Source organism: Galeopterus variegatus, unplaced genomic scaffold (assembly GCF_000696425.1).
Source record: "Galeopterus variegatus unplaced genomic scaffold, G_variegatus-3.0.2 Scaffold1759, whole genome shotgun sequence".
Taxonomy (NCBI): Eukaryota; Metazoa; Chordata; class Mammalia; order Dermoptera; family Cynocephalidae; genus Galeopterus; species Galeopterus variegatus.
The window spans coordinates 92,587-117,111 of NW_007727870.1; the positions used below are offsets into that span (position 1 = coordinate 92,587).

The window sequence follows — 24,525 nt, forward strand, 5'->3', positions numbered from 1 at the left end:
ACCCTCGGAGTTGCGCCCGCACCTCGCTCAGCCAGTGAGCGGGAACCGGTCTGTATGTGGGATCCGAACCCTCGGCGGGAGCGCCGCTGCGCTCCCAAGCGGCGCACTATCCAGTGCGCCACCGGGCCGGCCCCTGAAACTTCATTTTTTTGTTTTATGTTTCAGACATAATTGCCTTTCCATTTCTCATTCTTTCATCCACCACATCTGCTTTTTAACACCTTAGCACTTTATATAGCTTTTGTTTTTAATGGGCTTAACCTTGTTTCTTTCTCCATCGGCCTTCTCATAAATTTAGTAGGGAGGTGTGTGATTTATAAATACTCGTTAACATTGTTTTTAATGTAGTAGAGATTTCAGTTGTTATTGGATCACATAGTGATTTAAAGGTATTGAATTTTAGCCAGGGGGGTTTATCTGTGCATTTACGCATCAGTGCAGCAGTTGTTAAAGAGGTTCGATGTCCTGTGTGCCTTTCTGTTTCTGTGATTGGCACAATTGAAGCCTGACCACCACTCAGTTATTGTTGTTTTAAACCTTGGGCTGGTCACTGGAAACTCTGGGAGACACTTTACTGATATGTTTAAAATGGGTAATATTCTTATCTATTTCACAAGGTTTGTTTTATGATGATTAAATTAGATAATGTAGGTGTATGGAATAAAGTAAATGTTAGTATTCCTTAGCTACGCCATATTGATAAGCGTTTATAATATTTAGTCATTCCCTTTCTCTTTCTCCGGCCAGCTGGAGGTGACCTGACCGTGTCTTTGACAGATGGGAGCTTGGCCACCCTCGAGGGCATCCAGCTACAGTTGGCTGCTAACTTGGTTGGACCAAACGTTCAGATTTCTGGAATCGATGCCTCGAGCATCAACAACATCACACTGCAAGTAGGGCACCTGCCGTGGTTTTCTGTGCTTTAATGTTGTCTGTGTCACAAAGAAACATAAAATTCTCATTGCAAGTGCCTGTTGCTTTTCAGATTGATCCAAGTGTTCTGCAGCAGACGCTACAGCAGGGCAGCTTGCTTGCTCAGCAGCTCACCGGGGAGCCTGGCCTGGCCCCACAGAACAGCTCTCTACAGACAGCAGACAGTACAGTCCCAGCCAGTGTGGTAATTCAGCCTCTCTCTAGCCTGTCCTTGCAGCCCACGGTGACGTCTGCTAACCTGACCATTGGCCCGCTGTCTGAGCAGGATTCTGTGCTGACCACTAGCAGCAGTGGTAAGAGGTGTTGAGGTTCTTGCTTAGAGTCACATATTTGATTTTAGGACATTACGATGTTGCTTTCTTCTTTTTGTAAAGCTCACCAGGTAAATCAGCTGTCCTAAGAATAAAACAAGCTTTTCTCACAATTTGTGATGCTGATTCAGTCTGCACACATGGATCTCCACATTCAGTTACCATTTCATGCTGGCTGCCCGTTTCATCATGAGGCTTTCTTGCCTTTAGATGAAGGAACTAGAGATGACCAATATTTTATTTTGAATCTTTCACTTTTTGAAACAATTTAATTAAAGTAATCTTAATATAAAATGGGAGAACCTTTTTTTTTTAGTTCAACTTTGTTTTGTTTTGTAATGATGATCAGGAACCCAAGATCTCACTCAAGTGATGACTTCGCAAGGTCTGGTGTCCACCTCCAGTGTCCCCCATGAGATCACCCTGACCATTAACAACTCGAGTCTCAGCCAGGTCCTGGCACAGGCTGCTGGACCCACCACTACATCTTCTTCGGGGTCTCCTCAGGAAATCACCCTGACTATCTCTGGTTAGTAAGTTAATATTTTAAACATTCTTTCACTGCAATATAAGCATGTCTTACTTATATCTCTTTTTCTACAACACTCAGCTTTGCATAAAGCCAGTCCTCAATAAGTATTTATAATTTATGTGAGAAATTCAAGTTTAATGAAAATAATGTGCTGCAGTTCAAATTGAATACCAGAAATTAAAAATTATAGTTTCTTATGTCACTTCCAGTTTGAATAGAGTCAATCAATTAATTGATTAATTTTTAGAGAGTCAGTTATTTTTGTCATGTATTTTTTAGTTAGTAAAGAGCAAAAACCATAGCTTCATGATTCTCACTCATGCTTATTAAACTAAAGGAATATCATTGGTATAAACTGTGTGCACTAGGACATCATAGATACTCACGGTACTCTCCTTATCTTAGGCCTTCAGAATTCTACTTAGATTATGTAGAAAAATTTTAAATATGGTACAACATTGAAAAACAGATAAGCATGTAGAAAATACTCTTTGGCAGCAAAGCTCACTTGAAATTGGAAAACAAATCCTGCTTGTTGGTCAGTCACCAAGCATACTCACGCCCTGCCCAAGGGCTGCGGTGTTCACAGTCCAGCTTTCTCCTTGTGTGCCCCTCCCTTGATCTTTATGTACATATCAGAGAGTCTGATAGTGTGCCCCATCCATGTTAGCTTTGGACATATTTTACAGGTGTTCTTTGCCCATATGATTCTTAGCTATGAGATCTTCATTTTTTAATTTAACAAAAATTTTTATACTCCTTACTATGTGCCAGGCATTATTCTAATTTATAACTTTTACAAATGTTAACTCATTTAAGCCTCGTAACTACCTTATGAGGTTGTTAAAAATAATAAAAACATTTCGCTGAGAATCAGAATTACTGTGTGCAGATATGGTGTGGTGGAGGGAAGCAGCTGTGTTCCCTCACAACAGAGAATAATGACAGACGCTGTGCAAGGTGCAACTGTGACATCCTTCCAGGATCCTGTTCCTTCTGTTTCAGTGAGATTCCTGCAAAACTTAATAGTGGAATTGAAAGAGAAGGTATTTAGAAGAAAACGAAAGGCTTTCTTTTTCAGGAAGGTGTCTTTATTCCTTTTAGTATATGAGAAATTTGAGGAAACATTTTTACATGGAGCTTTGCTTTTGAATGATATGCATTGATTTTTAGATGCTATTGGACAACAAAAATTAACATTGAACTTTATATAGTTCAGTAACCTTTCTCCTTTCATTATAATTTCATTATCTGAATTTTAATGTTGGAAATATAGAAGAGTTATTTTTAAAAGGTTATTTTGTTCATCAAGTTAACTTTTTTTGAGTACCCTTAATATATGAGGCATTGTGCTAGATCCTATCAAAAACACATAATGCCTGCTTCTTGCTTGTAGTTCATAAAATATGTTATTGAGCTTGTGGATTGTGCTTCTGTCTTTTCTATGTTTTCCTATTATTGGTCATTTGGTTATTTTATTGCTTATTAGTATATTCTAAAGTATAGATGAATATAACTAATTTCTAAAGGCTTCTCCTAGGAGAAAACTTTAAATCAGCTAATGAAATAAGTTTTATACAAACTTTGGGATTAAGATTTCTTGTTTTTCACTTCTTATTATGATGGAGAATGAGAATTGTCTATTGTGACTCACAAGTCAACATTTCCGTAACCCATTCTGAAAAGGCTGCAGAAGGCATTTAATTTATGGCCACCTGTTGAAAACATCTGGATATTCTATAGAAATCTTCAACTATTTTGTGGGATGTACTTGTTTCCTTTAGTGCATAGAATTATAAATGCTTGTGAACACTAGAGAATGCAAATATTACTTTAAATAAGTCTTATAGATTGTAGCAGTTTATGAATCCATGCATTTGGAGAAAAAAATTAAACACTGGGTAAGGTGCAAGGACAGCTCTTTGGCTCCCCTGATTGTCTTGTACATACAGTAAAAGTCCTCTCACCTGATTTTTTCAGCCCAGTTATTAATTAAAAGCAATGTAAAATAGGGAATCAAAAAAGAGATACCTACATACTTTGAACATCCATTCACAGATCTTTTGAATAGGGTCTGCTCTGATAATAATACTTCTACATTTTAAAAAATTTTGCCTGTACTCATGCCCATGATGCATAGTTTCATTTCTTGTTTCTATTTTAGAACGCCATGAGAGTGTAGCTAATGATAAAGCAATCACAGTGCAAGCATACTTTTCTCTTTTGATCCTTTTTTCTTTTCAGTTTTGTGTAGTTGTCTCGCTAATTTGACAGCAGAATTTTTAAAGCATCTTGTCTGTATCAGGTCTTTCCAAAGCATTCAGTTTAGTTTTCTTTGAAACCTCAATAGGTTTTTTAATTCACATAGTCATTTCCAGTTTCCATACTATTTGATCATGTTCTATTATTACTGTAGCTAAAAAAGCTGCCATAAGCAAGTTTAGAACCAGAAGGGAATGTGTTGTGGTAGGAGTGCTTCACAGGCATATCAGAGCGTACCTGTAAGCAGTCAGTGTGCACGGGGCTGGAGCCGGAGCATGCTATATAGGGAAGTCTCAGCAGTCTGGGGATGTCAGTTAAGGGAGCTTTTGTTATGTTTGGTGATGTCCTTTAGATCCATTTAAACATGTTTTTGATACCCTTGGCAGTTGACTACATTTGGAAATATTTTCAATTCAGTGAAAGTTTTGTTCAACAAAGTGTGTAATTTTAAGTGCCTAAATTACTGAATTAAACTAGAACTCTTAAGAAGTATTTTGAAAATAATTAATAGCTTCAAAAGTGTGAACAAATACTGCCATTTGGGAAAATGTATTTTTGTGGTCGCATTTTCAATTTTTCTATACATATTATTAAAAATGAAAGCTTTGAGGATGCTATTATATGTTTAAACACAATTAGAATGTTATTTTCAGATATCACAATATTAATTTCCATTTAGGTCAAGATCTTATTCAACACAATTCTAATGGAAGTAGTGAAATAAACGGAAGCATAAGATTGTCAGCACCTGCCATCAATAATCAGTCTACAGGTGCCACCTTAACAATAAGCAATGACCAGCTTCTCTCACAGAGTGCAACATTAAACTCTTCAGGTATGCGGCTCATGATTTAGCCAAGCTAAGATATCATAGTTAAGAGCCATTGTACATAGTAAATGGAAAAAATTAAGCTGTCCTTTAGCATGACAGATCTGTCTGTCATCTGTGTGTCTTGTCACACGCAGTATCATTCCATGAGGATTAGTGGCTTATGTGTGATTCTAGGATACAGAATTCTTTCTAGAGTTATCAGCCAGTTGGTAATTATACCTTATGTAATGGAAGTAAGTAATTTTATTCAAATATATACAAGGCATTGTGTGTTTAAGTAAGTTAGTGTTTCGATGACTCCATTTATAAAGCTGCTGCTTTCTGACCTGGCACTGGAGGTTCCTCTTAGTTCATGGCTTCTGCCCTTCACTGTGAATTTCCTCATACCAGCTGACAGCAGGACACCAAAATTAAAAGATGGCAGCTTTCTAAGATTTTTGAGGTATATATTTTTATAAAAAATAAACTTCTTATTAATAAATGAGTTCAAGTAAAATAAGTTTCATAAGTAACCGTTAACAGTTTAGGATAACATATCTATCTAGTTGTCTTTACTTCGTACAGATTTGTTCTTTTCTTAGCCTTCTTATTTTCCAACTCTGTATATCAATTTTTGAGGGAAAAAATTTTCAGTTGTATTTGTACCCAAAAGCTAGACTTTTTTCATGCTTAATTGAAATGCTTTCTTATCCAGTAATTAATTTATTCAGTAAAAGATTGTAGTGTCTGCTATGTGGTGTGGAGTGTGGGAATACAGGACTGAACAAGCTCAGCAGGGTCCCCCGGCACTCAGATTCTTAGGATCAGACATTTTTTGAAAAATACATAAATAAATGTGAAATTACAGTTGTAACAATTTGTAGAGGAGAGATGATAGTTCTGAGAGAGCCCATCACAGGGGATTGACCTTGGGGGACAACTCCTCTGAAGTCCTGGCTGAGCTGAGGGAAGGTCTGGGAATGGGATGGGCATTTCTCCCCGAGCCAGTGGCATGGCTCTGTGTGGCCTCTGAGCTGAGGAAGGCCCGTTAGCTGAAGCAAGGATGCACAGGCCTCTCAGGACCTCAGAGGAACTTCCTGCGTACACCTCTCATTTGTTAAAGGTAGACTGAGAGCTTTGTCTGAATCATATGTTGGCAGATCCACGCAGGTCCAGATCTAGACTGCTCACCAGCAGTCATGTCCACCATGCCCTTTGCCCTGTGTTGCTTACTTGGCCTACTTGAATCTCTCCCAGTTTCTTATATCAGTTGGTTTGTTTAATTTGGGGTCTCTAAAAAGCTGGATCATAGAACTTAATTCTTTTACTTAATAATTTGAAATAAGAGATGCCTTGTGTTTTGTTTTTCAATTAAGGGGAGTTTTGTTTAATGTTATAATTGACTACAATATAGGACTTCCAGGTTATGGTTTAGTCTCTTATGGGTAAAATGTCCAAAATACATCATGTACTATTAAGTACATAGCAAACTTTTTTCTGCAAACTTTTTCTAAAAAGGTGTAGTTTGTTCCTCTGTGTGTGTGTGTAAGGATCAGACAGCATGTTCTCGCTTATCATCTCGAGAATTCTAATCACAAACCATGACTTTATCGTCTTTCCCACCCTGTGTGGCTCCTATTGTAATATGAAGATGTTTTTCTCATATGTGGGCCAGGGTGACTGCGTGTCACTTGCCGACGCGTGTCTGTTCTGGAGGTGGCAGGAATTCGAGCTCCCCCAACATGCCTCACTGAGGAGCAAGGTGGCTGTTGGTGCTGGAGTCTGTATCCCTGGGAGCTGTGCTTGACGTTGCCAGTGAGTCCTTGGCAGATTGATGAAAAGACAGGTAGAGTGGTAGATGTTTTAGTTTAGGTGGAGTGGTTTTTTTGTGCTTCTTGGTGATCCTGGGTGTTTGCTGGTGCAGTAGATTACTTACTTCAGAATTGGGGATGTTTGAACATAGCAGAGAAGTTGGGTGCAGTGAGAACGCATGGACTCCGAGGGCTCTGTTTGGCTGCCGGTGTTTCTTTAAGTGACTGTTGTCTGGCTAGGTGGGCGGTGGGTGTCTTACCTATGAATTTGACTCCACAGACATACTGAAGAGCCTCACCCCAGCATCTTGTGTGCAGGGGAGAGGGATCTTTGAGGGCAGTAGAGCTGCTCCCATTTGGCTGTGTGCAAGGTTCCTGTGTATTGTACAACTGAAGTTTCTTTAAAAACAGCAATGGACCCTTTTTGCTAATTTAATTTTTTTCTTATAGACTTTAAGGCTTTTTTTGGTTTGTTTTAGGGCCAGCTGAGAAAATTTCTTTCTCTCTCTTTTGTATGCTACTTTAGCTTACATCCCAGATGTTAAATTTAAAAATAAAATGTTTTTCAAAGAATTCAGTAACATTGTAAAGTAAACAATGAACTCATAATTAAAGAACATTTATGTATTGTAATATCAGCTGTTCTTAATACAGGATTAATTTTATATGACCAGCTGAGTTGTATTATGTTCTCATTTACCTTTTTGCATCTTTGAATGATCCTGGATATAGGAAGAGATTCTTCACACATTGACCTCCTCAGTCCTTGATATTAAGCAGATATTTTAGAGTGATTTGCATATCCCATTTGTACTAGTTATAATTATGTAGCTGATCCCATCTCTGTAGCAGCAGCCAACAGATTGCATCTTCATGGGCAATATTTATCTTAGAGTCAAAGTCAGTCTCAGATCTAGCTTTAGGCCACACAACTAAGAATTGAAATTAAAATGACATTGTTTTGAAATTAAACATAGCTCTTCTAAGATCAAAACTAAAAGAAAAGCTGACAGCATTGCCATATAATATTAATGTTGCTAGTCCTTTATATCAGAACATAATAAGTATGCATGTGGCTATTACTATTTTTTAACTCTTTATGTAAGCAAGGTTTGGTTAAGGCTCATCAGCTTCTAGGTTAACTCTGGCTTTTTGCGTCTTAATTGAAGGCATTGAAAGAAGCAGTGTGTTATCTTTTAGGGATTTACAAGTAAATTGAAGTGAGGAAATCAGCCAAAATTTCACATGCAGGATAAAAGCTTTTGTTCAGATGTATGATCCTGCCAACATCCATTAAAAAGTCTGACATAAATAGTTTTCCTAAAAAATGATTTGGTGTAGTGTAAGTACCCTCTCGGGCAGATAGTAGTATTGATAGAGGCTTGAAATTTAACACAAGTTTTTAAGGAATTTATTTCAAATTAGTATTATCTTTTTGTTCTTACCTTAGTCCACTTTTAAATTTGAGATAATTTTGATGAATAAACTGAATTCTTTCAGTGAAAAGGAAGTCCAATTCTTCATTTACTAGTTCTTTGTAAGGTTGTTTTAGGCTTAGTTTCTTCTAGATTTAATCAATTGCTTATTGTCTAATAGCTCAAAAATTTTAACATTTCCCATTTGTGGATACATTGTTAAATTGAGGAGGACATTATCCACACTTCCAGGTTACAACACAGTGTGATCTGGATACTTGGGAGTGAACGGCCAGACTGCCCTGCCCCCACCTCCTCCCTTCCCACATTTTTGTTAATCTCAAGAAAAAAATTGATGTATCTTTTAAACTACTATGAAGCCTTACAAAGTTATATTTTTTTCTTAGAAGCTATGAAAACTTATCTCAACAAGGATTTAAGAGAGTGTTGGGTTTGATTAACATACAGCTTCTTAATCCTTTAAAGATTACTTTTTTTGAGTCAGAAACAAAGTGAAGACAGGTTGCTTTAATATATCCTAGAGGAACACTGTTTTCAGAAAAATAAATGGAATATAAATTTGTCTACTATCTTTACTTGAATATTGGATTCTAATTTTCATCTTAAGAGTATTTCATTTGAATTTGAAATTGTGGCTTCTAGGGCATTCAACAAATATATAATTAAGAGCTATTTGAAGTTTGTAATTATTTAATTACACGCTTAAGAAAATTTCAGATTTTCCCTACTCTAGTCACGTGTTCTTTTCGATCATATTGAGTATAGTTCTACTTGAACTGTTGTCATCCTGTTTGTGGAAAGCTCATTGGATTAGGAACATTATTAAAGGTTCACCGTTTGAGTTGACATATGTACTCTGACATTATCTGTAGTTGTTTAGAGTTTTCACTGAACTTTGTGTCAGGATTCACTTTGAATGAACAGACAGGCCTGTATTTTCTCTTTAGATTTCTCATGATGCACAGTGTTGGGACCTTTTGATACATTAATAATCACTAGAAAGTCAGAAGTATTTTACTGGTGGGAAGGGGAGAGGGTTGTTTGGCCCCTTTATACTGGACATTAGGGTGAGGTTTGGATTCTGTGCTGTTTTTGATTGGCCCTTTCTACGTGTGACCTGGGTGAGACTCCTAGGCACATGCTTCTCATCCCCTGTCCTCCCCTCCCAGGGTGCTGTGACAGCTGCCTACGTGCAGGAGGGTAGGCCAGACCCGCCCCCAGCCTCTCCTGGTGAATTTGACTGACCGGCAGTTCCCGCAGCCCTCACCATGGTCCTCAGCATCCTTCCTCTTCATCTTCATCCACTCCCATTAAAATCATCCCTGCGTGCTGATTTGGAAGCATGAGGGTGTGTGGAGGGAAGCTTAGGAAGACTGCAGCAGACTGTTGCAATGATAACTGGAGTGCCCTGCGCATTTGGACATCCCCAACAAACCCATGCTCCTCATTCCTGCGGCCACGCGGCCAAGGAATCCACTCTGCAGGACATGAGAGCAGGCAGGGGTCTGGCCTAGCTGCCTGTGGTGCCGCAGCAGCTGCTGCAGTGCATGGGATCCAGCCTGCTAATGGTTGTACTGCTTTGGAACATTCCAGGTCTTTGCAGCACAGTGTGGGACCCGCGGAGTGTGGGTCTGTGGAGGCACTGTATCTGGAGAACTCCAGTTATTAATAAGTAACTGGTTTTCCTGTTGGCCCCTGACTCCTTGGAAAGGCTCTGGACTGATGAGACCCAAGTCACAGCAAAGTATCGACAGGATACTTTTGTTGTTAAACCTGATCAGGAAATAGCATTTTGAACTGACTGTTTCATTGTCATGATGGTGTCCTCAGCAGCTAGCACGTGGCTGACACACGTGGCTGAGATGAACGGATGAGTAGATTGTGGGGATGGAGTGGTGTGCGGATGTGCGTATGTATTTGTGCTCATGGGTAAAAGCTTTTGAATTGTCCTTGTGGATGCTTGCTAGGACTTGGATCATCTCCTAAGCCTGTCTCGTGTGCTGGTGAGGTCGGGTGCATGAGTGTTTGTTGTGTAGAAGAAAAGGCATTTCTTTGCCTGATTCTGTCCCAGATATCTTCTTTTCTCTTATTATTGGCTACAAGGGGAAAATATTTAAAAGGTTTAGGCTTTTCCAAAGAAACTTAAGATGTCATGCAGGATAAATTAATACTTTAAGGATTACATGAGGTTTATTTTGATGGCTTGTAGTTCAGAATAAGTAGACATCAGGAGTGTCGAAAGTGAGAAAATGGGCAGAGACAGCCACATTTATCCACCACACATTGGAACTCGTCATGGCTCTGTGGCTCACACTTGATTCCTTTCTTCAGCTGGTCTCTTCAGTCCTGGCTAGGGACAGTGTCCTGGGGACTCTTGTCTGAGTTTTCACTCTACAGTAGTGACAGCGACTGGGACTTCAGGGTCACGTTTTCTCTCTTCCTATTTTTATTCCATATTATACTTAAGAGGCAGAGTATGCTCATGTGTAAAGATATTTAGAAACTAAGAAAAGCCATGCCATAGGATTACAGTTAAAGATTCTATGATTTCCTCGATGCGGTTTCAAAAGCTTAGGCAGTGTAAATGCTCATTACTACAGATCACCTCCTTTATGAAAACCATTGTTCCCGTGCCCTTAAAATTTGACTTATCTAGCTTTCCCATTGATCCTCTCATTTCACCTCTTTTGTAGAACTTAATGCCACAAGCGTAAGCCTCCCCTCAGCCACACCGATGTCTCCGTCAGCCATTTCGACGCAGAACCTGGTCATGTCTTCGTCGGGTGTGGGTGGAGACGCCAGCGTCACGCTGACACTGGCCGACACTCAGGGCATGCTGTCGGGGGGCCTGGACACGGTGACACTTAACATCACCTCTCAGGTCAGTGCCCTCAGAGCAGCAGCTGTCCAACTGTCAAAAAGTGATCTTTGGGAACTTTATTAATTTATTCTTTCTTCAATGTATATTCTGAACATTTTCTTTAAAAACTGAAGTGGGTTTTTTTCTGATTAAAAAAAGTAATATGTTCAGTGTAAAATACAATACAGAAAAGTATGAAAAACAAAGTAAAAAAACCAAACCTTTACTCCAACAACCAGGTGGAACCACAGTTAGCATTTTGATAAGTGTATCCTTCCAAACCTTTATATGCATATATGCAGGTACATATTTTTAAATTTTTACAGAAGCAAGTTATTGTAATACTTCCTTTAGTATAGACTTTTTCTCCTTCTTTTATATTGTGAACATCTTCCCTTATCAATAATTTTAGCAACACAAAACTTTAATGGCTGTACAGTATATAGTTTTGTCGATGAGCTTTACTGAAGGGCATTATGTTGTATTCAAGCAGTTGGTGGGCTGGTGGGGGCTGGAGTCTGTACTGTTAACCTACACACATGAGTGTGCACACACACATACTCCTCTCAGCCAAGGCACAAACACTTGGTCATGTGCACTTGGGGAATACAAATTCTTGTAATTTCTACCTCAGTGTAAACCAGATTTAGCAAAAAAATAGAGCACAAATAATAGTACAAACCAAAAGTAAGTGACTTAGATTACGTCATGTAAGTAGATTCATGTACCACTTCCAGGTTCTCCCCTCCCCCAGGCCCACCCTCACCCCTCAATCTTTTACCCCAGCCCCTGTACCCACTAATCTATTTTCTGTCTCTATGGATTTGTCCATTCTGGATGTTCTTATAAACAGAATCGTACAACATGTGGTCTTTGTGACTGGCTGTTTTCATTTAGCATGGTGTTTCAAGGTTCTTCCATATTCTAGCGCGTATCAGTACATTCCTTTTTATTCCTTTTTATTGCCAAATAATATTTTCTTATATGGATATACCAGTTTTATTTATATATTCATCAGTTGATGGGCATTTGAGCTCTTTCTCCTTTTTGGTTATTATGAATAATGCTGAATAATATTCCTTTTTATTGCCAAATAATATTCCCTTATATGGATATTCCAGTTTTATGTATATATTCATCAGTTGATGGGCATTTGGACTGTTTTCCCCTTTTGGCTATTGTGAATAATGCTGCTGTGAATGTGTACAAGGTTTTGAATGGACATGAGTTTTCATTTCTTGTTTTGAGGACCTCCTGGCTTGTTTTCTGAAGTGGCTGCAGGATAAAAGATCTTCTAAATCTTGACTTGATCTGCTAATGTTACAACTTCTAAAATAGTAATAACCTTTTGCCAGGGCCAGCAATTCCCAGCACTGCTCACGGATCCATCTCTCTCAGGCCAAGGTGGAGCCGGCTCCCCACAAGTGATACTGGTGAGCCACACTCCCCAGCCACCGGCTGCCACTTGTGAAGAAATAGCCTACCAGGTACAGTGCATACTCCAATTCACAGAGCTTCTATAGCTTGTAAAAACAAAAACCACATAGATTAAGAAGGGAGGGTGATGTGGGGCCGGGTCAGAGGGCGCCCAGTGGTTGGGGCCATCTTATGAGGAGGTGTTTCCAGCCAAATTCCAGTCTAACGGGGGTGCTGAGCTCTGAGTACGTTCAGGCATGTGTCAGACGATGGATACACTATCTCATTGATTCGTGATTTGTCTTTTAGGGGCTGAGGTTTTAGTACCACAAATTTAGATGTAACAATGATGTGCAAATCTAGTTTCAAATCCATTAATAATCTTCTTATATCTCCTATGTGATGAGACTTCACATAGCTGCTTCCTTACATTTAGTTCTTTTTGTGGGTTTTCTTGTAACACCTTTGCTGATTCTTTAAGTCTTATTCTTTTTCATGTACACATTCATGTGTGTGTGTGTGTGTGTGTGTGTGTAAGACCTATTTGGCATTTGACTAGCCTTTTTTCTTAAAAAGCATGTTTTGGGGGGCAAAACTTTTAGTAAATGACATTATAAAAGAGTCTAAAAACCCTTGCCTTAAAACTTTTCAAAATCACAATTAAAGCACAGATAATAAATAATCTCTGACTTTAAGAAACATCAAGTTTTATGCTCAAGCATTCCTAGCAAATGAGTTTCCAACATAATTACTTACTGTTTTTTCAGTGGAAAAAGGACATTTTCATACAGCTATTAGACGTAACCAGCACTGGGATTTCCCCCAGTGTGGCATAATCAGAGCTCATCTGGCTGAATTTCAGTTTGCGTAACCTTAATACGTCTGTGTCTGGGGTCCTCGAAACCACCCTCAGTTTGATGATTCACTACAAGGAGATTCATAGGACTCAGAAAAGTCTCGTATACTTGTGGTTACAGTTTATACTTGTGGTCACAGTGGAAAAGCACTGACTAGAACCAGTGCAAGGCAAAGACTCGTTGGATGGAGTACAGGAGAACGCAGATGCAAGCTTCCAGTTGTCCTTCCCACTGGAGTCACACGGACAGTGCCAGTTCTCCCAGGAGCAATGTGTGACAGCACTTGCCAAGTGTTGCCAACCAGGGAAGCTCAGCTGAGCTGTGGTGTTCAGGGTTTCACTGGGATCAGTCACGTAAGCGGGAAGCACCCAGTCTGCAACCCTCCACGCTCCCAGGTCAGACTGAAGCAGCATGGCCCAGGTCCTCAGGCATTCACCATAAATCACATTGTCAGCATAAACTATCTGGCATTTCCTGAGGCCCTGGTATTAAAATACTCTTATCTGGCAGTATATTCCAAGGGCTTGTAGGTTATGTTCCTGGAGCTGGTTACTGCACCCATGGGCTGACAGATGGCGAAAGCACTGACTTCTTGATCATTATTTTTAATTTCTTTTTGTTGTGATGCTTTTTTAGTGAAGCCTTTCTAGTCTCATGAGTCTGAGAGTTCCTGTTCAACACCGAGGCATACCTTACCTTATACCTGTGTTTTATGACTAGAAAACAAAACTGCTTTGCTGTTTCTTAATCTTATGATTTTTTTCAGTAATTAATATAGCTGGAATAATAATATTTGCAGTAGTCCTCAATTAAAATTAGTTTGAAATGTTTCCATTAAAAAGTGATCTATTCCATTTTAACTTCCACTTGAGTCCTAGCTTGTAATGCAAGAAACCGAACATTAAAACTTGGTTTAGCTTGTCATATTTTTCAGAACTTAGAATGTTAATTAAATATCAAAATGAAGTAGATGATTGATCTGCATAAGTGAGTCATTTGCAAGAAAAATTATCTTAAGTGTTTTCTGTAAACTTCTCCTGTCAGGGCATATAGCACTGTTTGCTAACATTAATTGGTTTTAATCACTGTCTAATTTAGCCCTAAGGCCTTCTTAAGGGAGGTGGAATACTTGTAGTAGCTGCTCCTGGTCACTGCAGGCACCTGCTGGGGTTTGCCTGTGCACTTGGCAGGAAGCTGGAACCACTCTAACCACTGTGGATTTGGCTGAGCCAGCTGTGCTAGTGGACACTTTGTGTGCACCTGCCCATTGTTTTCTGGCTGTGGGACCTCCCATGATCCACGTGTAGATCAAGTCCTGTTCTTTAACTGAGCTGGATTTAGGACCACCTTGTGGGCAGTTACTTGGTGTAAAGCTACAGGACTACGCCAATTGCCGGGTTACAGCAATCTTATTGTTAAAGCAATAGCTATGCCAATTGTAGGGTTAGAGCCATAGCTATGCTAATTGTATGGCTAAGCATTTCATAAGTAAAGCCAAAACATTTCATTATTTTAGTTATACTAAGTTTCTATTTGTATTGTCAGGGCTAGGGCTCAGCCCCTTTAAACCCATTGTACAGACTGGGTCACAAGACCCCTCACATGCCAGGCTGGGTCACAGACCTCTCACATGCAGGTCTACGCTAGTAATTGGGAAAGATTCCAGGAGCCATTGGCAGGTGACATGAGCTCAGTCCTCAGCAGTACTACCAGCAGCAGTGGCAGAGGCGGTGGTGGCCTCTCGGGGCATGCTGGCAGCACCAGCTTGTAGCAACAGTCTCCAGCAGCAGTAGCAGCCTCCCTGTGGTCCCCCCAGGGGCAGAAGGCCCTGCGAATCAGGGCCATTCATCCTTCATACTTAAGTCCATAATCCAGGACACTTGGGTGCACATGCTCAATTACATTAGACAATAACCAAGGAACACCTGAGCGCATGTGCATATTTTACATCACATGCTTGGCAAGATTCTGAATATCTGAGGGGCCCTGACCATTTTCCTTCACTTTCCCTACACTTGGCACTGAGCAAAGCATCAGGCTCACTGATAATTGCTGATGGTGTTGCCCCATTTGATACATCGAGGGTCTCATAGAACTTTCCAGCAAAGTCCCTGGAGCAAAAGTCTTGTCTTTTTCTTTTTATCTTTTTCTTCATGGTTCATCTGAAGAGAAGTGCATACTAGTATGACAAGATACATACTCACAATGTAAAACTGTCTCTGTCATAAAAGAGCCATATAGACAGACTACCTCCTTACTCAGCCTGTCTTTACAAAAATGAATTAATTTCCAAAACCCTGCCATAACTCTTAACAGCTTCATGCTGTTAAAGAGGCTTTGTACAGCAGTAGCCATTTCAGCAGTTAGGCCTTTCTTCTCTCTCTCATTGCTTAAATTAGGAACGCTGCCTTGTTTTGAAATTATTTTTTGCATGAGCAAAGCACTGACACTCGCTGGTGCCTGAGGCCAGGTGCTTTCCGAGGCACTGGATGTGCGTCGTTTGGTGTAGCCCTCACCAAAAACCTGAGAAGTATCTCAGTGTTGCAGCCCCATTCCACTCATGAGGAAACTTTGACTCAAAGACAGCTTTGAGTAACTTAAAGATGCACTGCTGGTGAGACGGGGCTAGTGTTTGGACCCAGATCTGTTTTACTCCACTTTTTATGTCTGAATAGAAGAAATGGCTTTAGCTATTTACACCTGGGTTTCCTGTTAATGGTGACCAGCTGATCTCAGTTGCAAACATTTTTAGTAAGAGGTTAGGTTGTTAGAGGGAGGTTTGGGGTCAGCAGGGTGATAATGTGCCTGGGGTGTATTATGGGCAGCGTTTCTCTGAAATAGCTACCTCGTTTTAGTTTAACAGACATTAACTGACTTCCTGCCAGTGCCAGCCACTGGATGCAGAAGGAATCAGGTCAGTAACAGGTTTTTCAAGCTATCACAGTGAGACTGCAAGGCTGCATTTGTGGTGGGAAGGAGAGCTGCTCCCCTCTTGCGTCCAATTCCTGACAGCTGTGCACCTTATGCTTGAGACCAGATGTATTTGGGTACCCACTTCTATCCCATCCGCCCCCCCACACACACACACCCCAGCGGTTCAGGCCAGCCTGGCCTAGGAGTCGGATTGTTTCCAACTTGGCAGGACACACATCTCAGACCCAGCAGTCACCTCACACTAGTTCTGTAACACTTCCCAGTTTCTACTAAGATCTAATTTACTCTACTTTCAGATTTCCATGTGTTGGGCTAGGGCTCATACCCTTCAAACCTGTTGTACAGACTGGGTCACAGACCCCTCACGTGCCAGGCTGGGTCACCACACCTCACGTGCAGGTCATGAGCTAGGTAATTGGGAAAGATCCTAGGAGCCATTGGCAGACGACACAAGCTTAGTCTTCAGCTTCCTCAGCTTCCTTAGCAGCAGCTGCAGCAGCTTGCAGCAACAGCCTCCTCTCCTCCCCCCCCCTCTCCTCCCCCCCCCCCCGGGCATCCCAGGGAAGGGGGGCACTGTGGATCAGAGCCGCTTGTCCTTTATACTTAAGTCCAATAACCCAGGACACCTGGACACACATACGCAATTACATTAGACAATAACCAAGGAAGAGCTGGGCACACGTGCATAATTACATCGAATGCTGGGGAAGATTCCGAATGCCTCAGGGATCCTGACCATTTATCTTCACTTTACGTATACCATGTATGTGTCATTATGAAATTCAGCAGAACATTGAGGTTTTGCTCCACAATAATTGTGAAGCAGAAGCCTTGTTTCTGATGTGGCAGTCTGCTGATTCTACACTGGAACATGTTCTGCAGAAGTAGTTTTTAAAGTTTGGTTTGTCTTTTGTTGAATGATGTAGACCAGATACCAAATTCTCACTTAGGAGAAAATGTTTGGTTCAGAAACAGTTCTCTGTATGTATTTTAGTTACCATAACTACTGATATTTCAAAACATTAATGGAGAATAGTAGGCAGCACCTGTAGCATTAACCACAAGTGTTTTAGTTAATATTCTTCATGATGTGCCATTTGTGTTAATCGTGAAGTTTTTGATCTGCAGTTACAGAACAGTCTCAAGTATCGTTTGTCCAGTGTTCAGACTTTTTTGGCTCACAAGAAATATATTTTGTGCAGTGACCTGAACACATGTGTGTTCTTGTTCTTGCTTTTCTTTACATACACAGACACTTATGTGTAGGCACCTGCACACCTGACACAGGCGGCACAAAATAAGACCTTATTGTTACGTATTCGCAGTATCTTTTCTCTCTGGTCTTTTCTGTTTTATTCCTTTTTTTCCTCATTCCATTCTTTATTATTATAGCACAAATTAATAGGATCAAAGCACCTCAAAGAAATCTTTTTTCTTCTTGTCATAGTGTTTTTTTCTAATGTTTATCCATTTATGTATCTTCAGCCAAAGCAATGGCATTTTTTAAGCAATAGCATTGGTGCCTGTCCAAGCTAAGACTACTACTACTACTGGTTAGCATTGGTTGAATGCTTGCTTTGTACCAGATACTGTTCCCAGCACCTTTTACACACTACCCCAGTTAATCTTCCCCGGCCCCTGATAGATAGGCATTGTTACTAGTTATTGTTTCTCAGATGACGAAACAGGCAGTGTGGCTGAGTATTGAGCCACAGCCAAGACAATCATGCTGGCGCAAGAATTTGCGCCTGGTCAGTCTGGCTCCTAAGCTCTCTCCTTCACCACCAGTGTGTTGTCTGAGTCTTGCTTCGGTCAGTCCCTCCAAGTATTCCAAGACTACAGTGTACACTCTGGTCTGACACGATGTTGAAGGTGTCTCTGGCTCAACTTGGCAGGCTGGTGAACACATGCAGCACACAGGGACAGCTGTGGCCACCTTGGGTCTGCACTCGTTATTTGGGTTCTCATTCAGTTTGCAAACTGTGCCGGTCTCATAAAGTGCGTGGAAAGTGACAGGATTTCTGATCCTCCAGGTCACCGAAATGTCTGGGAATCCAACCCAGTGCGGCGTGCCTGAGAAGGAGGGCCGCGTGCACCAGTGCCTGGAGTGCGAGCGTGCCTTCACGTCAGCCGCTGTTCTCCTGCACCACAGCAGGGAGGTGCATGGCAAGGAGCGCATTCACGGCTGCCCCGTGTGCAGGAAGGCATTCAAGCGCGCCACGCACCTCAAGGTAACACCCAGCTCACTCACCGGGAGAGGCACCTGTGGGTCCTGGGCTTTGATCCAAGCCACCCGTCTTCCTAGTTGAAGAGTGCGGTTCTTTATTTTTCTGGGGAAAGGGTCAATGGATGTAAATATATTTACCTGTTTGTTTTAGTTGTGATAGGCCTGTCATTGCCTATAGAGAAACAGGTTGCATGTTCCACCTGCAGTTCAAAGTCAGTTTCTAATACAAATTAAAATAACACTGAAATGCCACTTCTCATGTATCAAACTGGCAACAATTTAAAAATCTGTCAGCACCTATTGTTGAGGCTGTGGGTAAACAAACATGCATAACTATTGGAGACACTGCAACCTTATAGGACTTTCCATAGGGGAATTAGGTGGTACCTGGAAAAACTGTATGTGCACCCCCCTTGGGAATCAGCCCTGCAGTTGCCCCTTTAACTGCATACAACATCCATGCCCGGGGTTGTCCACAGCAGCAACACTTGTGATGGTGAGGTGTGGAGCTCCAGGTGCCAGATGTGGGAGGTGGGTGGGTGAACTAGGGACGTGTATTTGGAGGGCAGCGGCCACAGTGTGCAGGGAGCAAAGAGGAGCTCCAGAAAGGGACTTCAGGCAGGGGCCCGTGGCGGCAGGTAGGGGGCTTGTAACTGGGGCCTCTGTCATCCAGCCCAGGGTACCTTGATGCTTCTAGAGGGAGCAGACTAACTCTGCGGTGGAGAAAGCTGACACATGTTGCTGCAGCCCGATGGTCACGCTCAGCATCAGCGGTCACACCACGTCCATGTGTGTCCTTGATGTTGTGTGGCAAGGATGGCACTTCTCCAAACCCCATAACCTCCGTCTCATCCTGAGGAACACAGAGCCTGGCTGAGGGCCATCCTAAAGAATTCTTGACCAGTCCTCCTCAAAACTGTCAAGGACATTAAAAGGAAGGAAAGTCTGAGAAACTGTCACAGCCAAGAGGAGCCTAGGGAGACATGAGGACCAGATGTCATGTGTCCTGGGTGGATCCTGGGACAGCAAGAGGAGTTTAGGTAAAAACTAGGGACGTGTGAACCAAGTGTGGATTTGCGTTAACAACAATGTGTATCGTTGTGTTGGTTCATTAATGATAACGAACATGCCATGCTAATATGCAAGGTCAATGGCAGGGGGACCTGTGTGTTGGGGGAGGGTATGTAGGACCTCTCTGTACTAGCTGTTCAATTTTTCTGTACCTCTAACACTGTCCTAAAAACTGAAATCCATTAATAAAAAATGACATGTACTGGAGGCGTCGCTGTAGGAGCGACAGGGGTGGAGAAGATGGACATAGCTGCTCTGAGCGGACAGCGTGCCGGGGTCCACTAACGAGTGTCTAATGAAAAGAAGGAAGAACTCCACTGAGGTGAGAAATTACTGTCCAAGGACCTGGTGTCCTTGGGTCTTTGCTGTTGGTGTGGCCTCTCTGTGAGGGTGGAGCACAGCAGATGGGTCAGCAGCCTCACCAGGACTTGGCTGCCAGGACCCTGGCTGCAGCCCGATTTGCCCTTCTTCCAGATGCCTCTCAGGGCCAGTGACCCTGTGGCCTGTTCTTTCTCACACACGTGGAGCAACTCTGTCTGTGCAGGCCTCTGGGGTTCTTTCCTTTGATGCTTTTGTGGTGAATCTCCAACGTCACGGCCAGTGTTGGAGCCCTGGTAGAATGTGCTGATGAAAATCAACGGGCAGTTAGCCTTACTGCATTCCTGCTGACTACTACACCACTCAGCTGCCTCTTGGAAATCCATACCTCGTATCCACACCTCGTTGTAGCAAGTGAAGACTGAGCGGTATTAAGCAAAGTGCTTAATCCAGCTTATTTTAAGCTTATTTTACCATGCAGTTCTTTCTTGAGGAACATTTGTTAATATCCCAGAGAACATTTTCTAGGGAAAAACGTCACGGTCAGACACTCAGCATTATTCTGTGTCTGGCGACCTTGGCATGCCTGCGTCCTGTGTCTGTCTAACTGTCTGAAGATCACATTCTCATTCTTGAGGTCTTTTTCTAGGTTTCAAAATGACTCCTCGCTTTTTAAAGAGAAACTTTCTTAAGACTTAATAAAATACAGTTGACTAACCTACGTAGATATGTTAATACCTTCCTGAAGCTGTATTCCTTGTTACCTTGAAAGGAATTTGGATGTTTCAGAAACTGCCTTCTCACCCACTTATATGTTATTCGTTCACATGGACTGATTACCTTTAAAGAGAGCTCATCTTACCCATTACAAGTTAATTTTCTCTCTTCGTGCTCACCAGCACTCTGATCTTCACATTGTGGGTGTGGGATATCCTTCTTTTGTCTCCAACGTATACCATGGCAGCTGAGTTTCATCCAGACAAAATCATGGCTAACAGATATTTTTGCATAAATGGGCACGAAGAGGAAAGAAATCATATTTGCAGTCCCTTTAGACTTTCAGAGAAGACTATAGGTAGAATTACCATGATTTGAAAAGGAGAGGTAACTGGGTTGGAAGAAAAAGGGTAGGTGTAAGTTTAAAGGTTAGAGTTCATTTCTTCAGTGATCACTGGCAGAGTCCATCCTAACAGGTCGCTGAAGATGTGGTTGGAATGAGCTACATTACATGCTGCTCAGTAGTTAAGAGATGAATGAGGAGTGTCCGTCTGGTCTCTGCCCAGCACTGCCAGTCCCATGGGAAACCCTGCAGTGCCTCCACCTAGCCTGAAGGAGAAGGTCATACTCCCCGGTCCTGTGCGGCCCTGGAGATGGCGAGGCCGCAGCCTCTGCCCAGTTCACCCACCAAGCACACCCATGCGCACCTCTCTTGACCTTGGGCCCAGTCTCCTTACCCATCTCCCACCTCCCTGGAAATTCCCCTCTTCCTTACTTCTTACTCTCTTCCTACTTGGAGGATTGACTGCCTCCTCTTGTGTCCTTCGAGCTTCCTGGGTCCTACAATAGCACCTCCAGGACAGCACCTCCAGACAAGCATGGTGAGCATTTGAAGAGACGGAGACACATGATGTCTTCGTCTTTTCAAGACATTTCCGGAAAGAACCCAGAGACACAGAAAAAGCTGGGAGACCTCCATACACTCCTCTTCCCACAGATGGTCACTTCTGCGGTTTGGTCTGGTTCTTCTGGTGGAGAAGAGAGATCACAACTCTTCCTTTGACTGGCTGGTGGTGAAATGAGGCGGCATGGAAGGGTGTGGAGTGAGAAGTGGAAACAGGTTCTGGGAACAGCCTCTGCTTCTGAACGCTTTGCCCCGTCATGCCAAACCTGCTTGAGCACCACGTCTACCTGGAGTTGCTGGTTCTGTCCCCCCAGGCCCCAGTAAGAGAAGCCCAACCTTTTATCCGCATGTGCGGTTGATTCCTCAGTAAGTGTGCAGGCCCTCCCGGCAATGCTGACGGCAGCTGCTCTCCGCTCTGATTCTGGCCAGTCACCCCTCGCCAACGTGCCATCTAACCGCTCCCTTTGAGAAATGCAGCTTGTCAGTATTTCCTTTGCAACCGTTGGTGTGAAGCGGCGACATTTTCTGGTGCCATGGGTGCTGCTCACATTACCCACGGTTACTTACTTCTCTGGATGTGGTCATCTCCTGAGTGGAATGCAAGATTGTAAAAGCCACGTTCTTCCAGCCCACTGGACAGTCTGTGCCTCCATGTACTCTGCCCTCCAGTCAATTCAGCAAACATTGGTTGCCTACTGTGTGCAGAGAAAATGATCCCAGAAACAGATGGTTCCACCCTCAAGAAGCTTAGGTTCTGTGGTTCCAGCTAAATACAACACAAATCGGGAAGGTAGAGAGCCAGGATTGAGTAGGGCAGAGAAAGCCCCAGTGGTTTTAAGTCCAGGGGGCATCTTAGCTGCTGGCTGAAAGTATGGGCTCTGGAGTCTGCCTCAGCCGGGATGCTGGGAAGGCTCCTTAACCTCTCTGGAGTGGAGTTTTCTCATCTCACCTCACAGGCCATTCAGGCATCTAGTAACATGAGTGGACCCATAACACAGTGTAGTCACATCGTGAGCACTTAATAAACACCCTCTTAGGGAAGAGGGTGACTCTAAAGATGGCTCCTCTGTCAGGGTAACTAGTACACCTGGTAAAATGTGGAAATCACCTCAGTGCCCATCTGCCGGTGCCCAGAAGGGCAGTTGCGACCAGACCTTTGAGGACCGTTGCGGAGGTGGCAGTGGCCATGACTTCTGGGTGGGCTCTTTGTAGAGTGGGGGCTCTAAGAGCAGCCTCAACATGTGGCGTTCCTGGTCTCGTTTAATCTTAATCTCAGCCTGAAGGAGGAGTATGACTGTCCCCATTTGGGACACAGGTTTGGCCAGGGCCACACAGAATAAGCAGTAAAGCTCAGGCTGGAGCCTGTTCTCCCAAGAAGCCCCGTGGCTGCTACTGATGGCTCCCATCCTTGAAGGCGCAAGCCAGAGGTCTTGATTTTATCCTCACCACAGACTTGAGTGTTTGCTGCAGTTGGTTTGTCCTTTACTGCCCGAATCCCCGAGTGTGTGCTGTGACCTTAACATTTGCTTCCACGCTGTCTCCTCCAGGAGCACCTGCAGACACACCAGGCCGGCCCCTCGCTGAGCTCGCAGAAGCCACGGGTGTTCAAGTGCGACACCTGTGAGAAGGCATTTGCCAAGCCGAGCCAGCTGGAGCGACATAGCCGCATTCACACAGGTACAGGCATGCTCACGCTTGGAGGGGGTCGTCGCTGGCAAGAAAGCAGGGCTCCTGGACCATGTGACGCGCCACCTACTGAGCAGGGCCCCGTGGCTACTTGCCTTGGTTTCTGGTCGATTTATTAGCCTCACTAGCTTTTTCTAGTAAAAGATCTTGCCTTTTACATTCTGGCCACAGGAGATAGAAGCCATCGGATGGGCGGTCGGGATTTCAATCTCGGTGACCCCCCCACCCCCCACCCCCGTTGAATGGAGATGGCCCCCTTAGCCTCAGCTCACATCTCCTCCTACCCCAAGGTGGGAGGCATTCCTTATCTTTCTCTTCTGTCTTCAAACTTTTCTTCTCTACTGGCTTTTCCTATCACCACCTAAATCTGCTCAAGCGTCTCGTTTTAGAGGGAAAAAAACAACAAAACAAAGACACGAGCTCTTCCTTCCTTCCCTCTGCCTCTTGGCCTGTTTCTCTGTACTCCACTCCAACCCTTCTGTGTCTGCCCTTTCCTCATGTGCATCAGCCCTGGCTCATTTGTGACCGGTCACCAGGGGCTGGGGGCCTCCTGTGGTTCTCTGTTCCTGCTGCCCCACCTGCTGCGGGCATCAGGACTCTGGTCAGCCTCCTCCCAGTCTCCTGTCACTCCTCCAGCTCTGTGTTCAGACAGCAGCCAGACTGAAACCCTAAGAGTAAATGCCATTCCCCCCCTTACCCTCAGGTGGGCCCAGTCATCTTCCCACAGGCTCTGGGCCGGTAGGTGGACTGTGTCTTGCTCCAGACTCTGACTGGAGCAGATCCTTGCACCAGCCAGGTGTGCAGCATGGAGTACTGAATGAGAAACTTCATACTGTATTTTTTCAAAAGCACCATTTAAAAAGAGAGAAACTCCAGGTTGCCTTTTATAGTACAGTAGATGCATGGTGAAGGGTTTGGAGAAACACACTCAACACATATTACTGTGCACTTTTGAAACTCCAAGATGAATAGTGTCTTGAATCCCTTTACAGTCTAAAATGAAATTTTAGCATTGGACTCTAGCGAATATGATCTGGTATAGAGCTATATGACAAGAAAGTATGCTGCTTCAATGAACCATGGTCTTCAATTTCAGTCCAGAGATTTAAAGCTCAGTGTAAAATAAGAATGCCGTTCATCTATGTTTACCTAGATTTGCTATTTTATCATTAATCTTAAGGTCTATTTGTGTGCTCTATTAAATATTTCTGTAATATTTCTTTTTTTTTGTCTTTTTCGTGACCGGTAAGGGGATCTCAACCCTTGGTGTGGTGTTGCCCACACTGCGCTCAGGCAGTGAGTGCACCGGCCATTCCTATATAGGATCCAAACCCGCGGCGGGAGCGTCACTGTGCTCCCAGTGCTGCACTCTCCTGAGTGCGCCACGGGGCTGGTCCAGAAATTTGTTTTTCAGTACAGTTTTTTAAAAAAATATTTGT

At 42.9% G+C, this 24,525-nt stretch overlaps 1 protein-coding gene across 1 annotated transcript in view; it reads left to right on the forward strand.

Moving 5' to 3' along the window:
• ZNF236 (zinc finger protein 236) overlaps positions 1-24,525 on the forward strand; it is a gene marked incomplete at its 5' end in the record, with an annotated part of 114,904 nt that overhangs the window by 84,235 nt on the left and 6,144 nt on the right. Inside the window, 8 exons of the mRNA XM_008578795.1 lie at positions 748-893; positions 986-1,226; positions 1,594-1,773; positions 4,718-4,873; positions 10,790-10,977; positions 12,312-12,443; positions 18,197-18,394; positions 22,948-23,077. Of these exons, the coding sequence (XP_008577017.1) occupies positions 748-893; positions 986-1,226; positions 1,594-1,773; positions 4,718-4,873; positions 10,790-10,977; positions 12,312-12,443; positions 18,197-18,394; positions 22,948-23,077 (1,371 nt within the window). The remainder of the gene's footprint in view (positions 1-747; positions 894-985; positions 1,227-1,593; positions 1,774-4,717; positions 4,874-10,789; positions 10,978-12,311; positions 12,444-18,196; positions 18,395-22,947; positions 23,078-24,525) is intronic.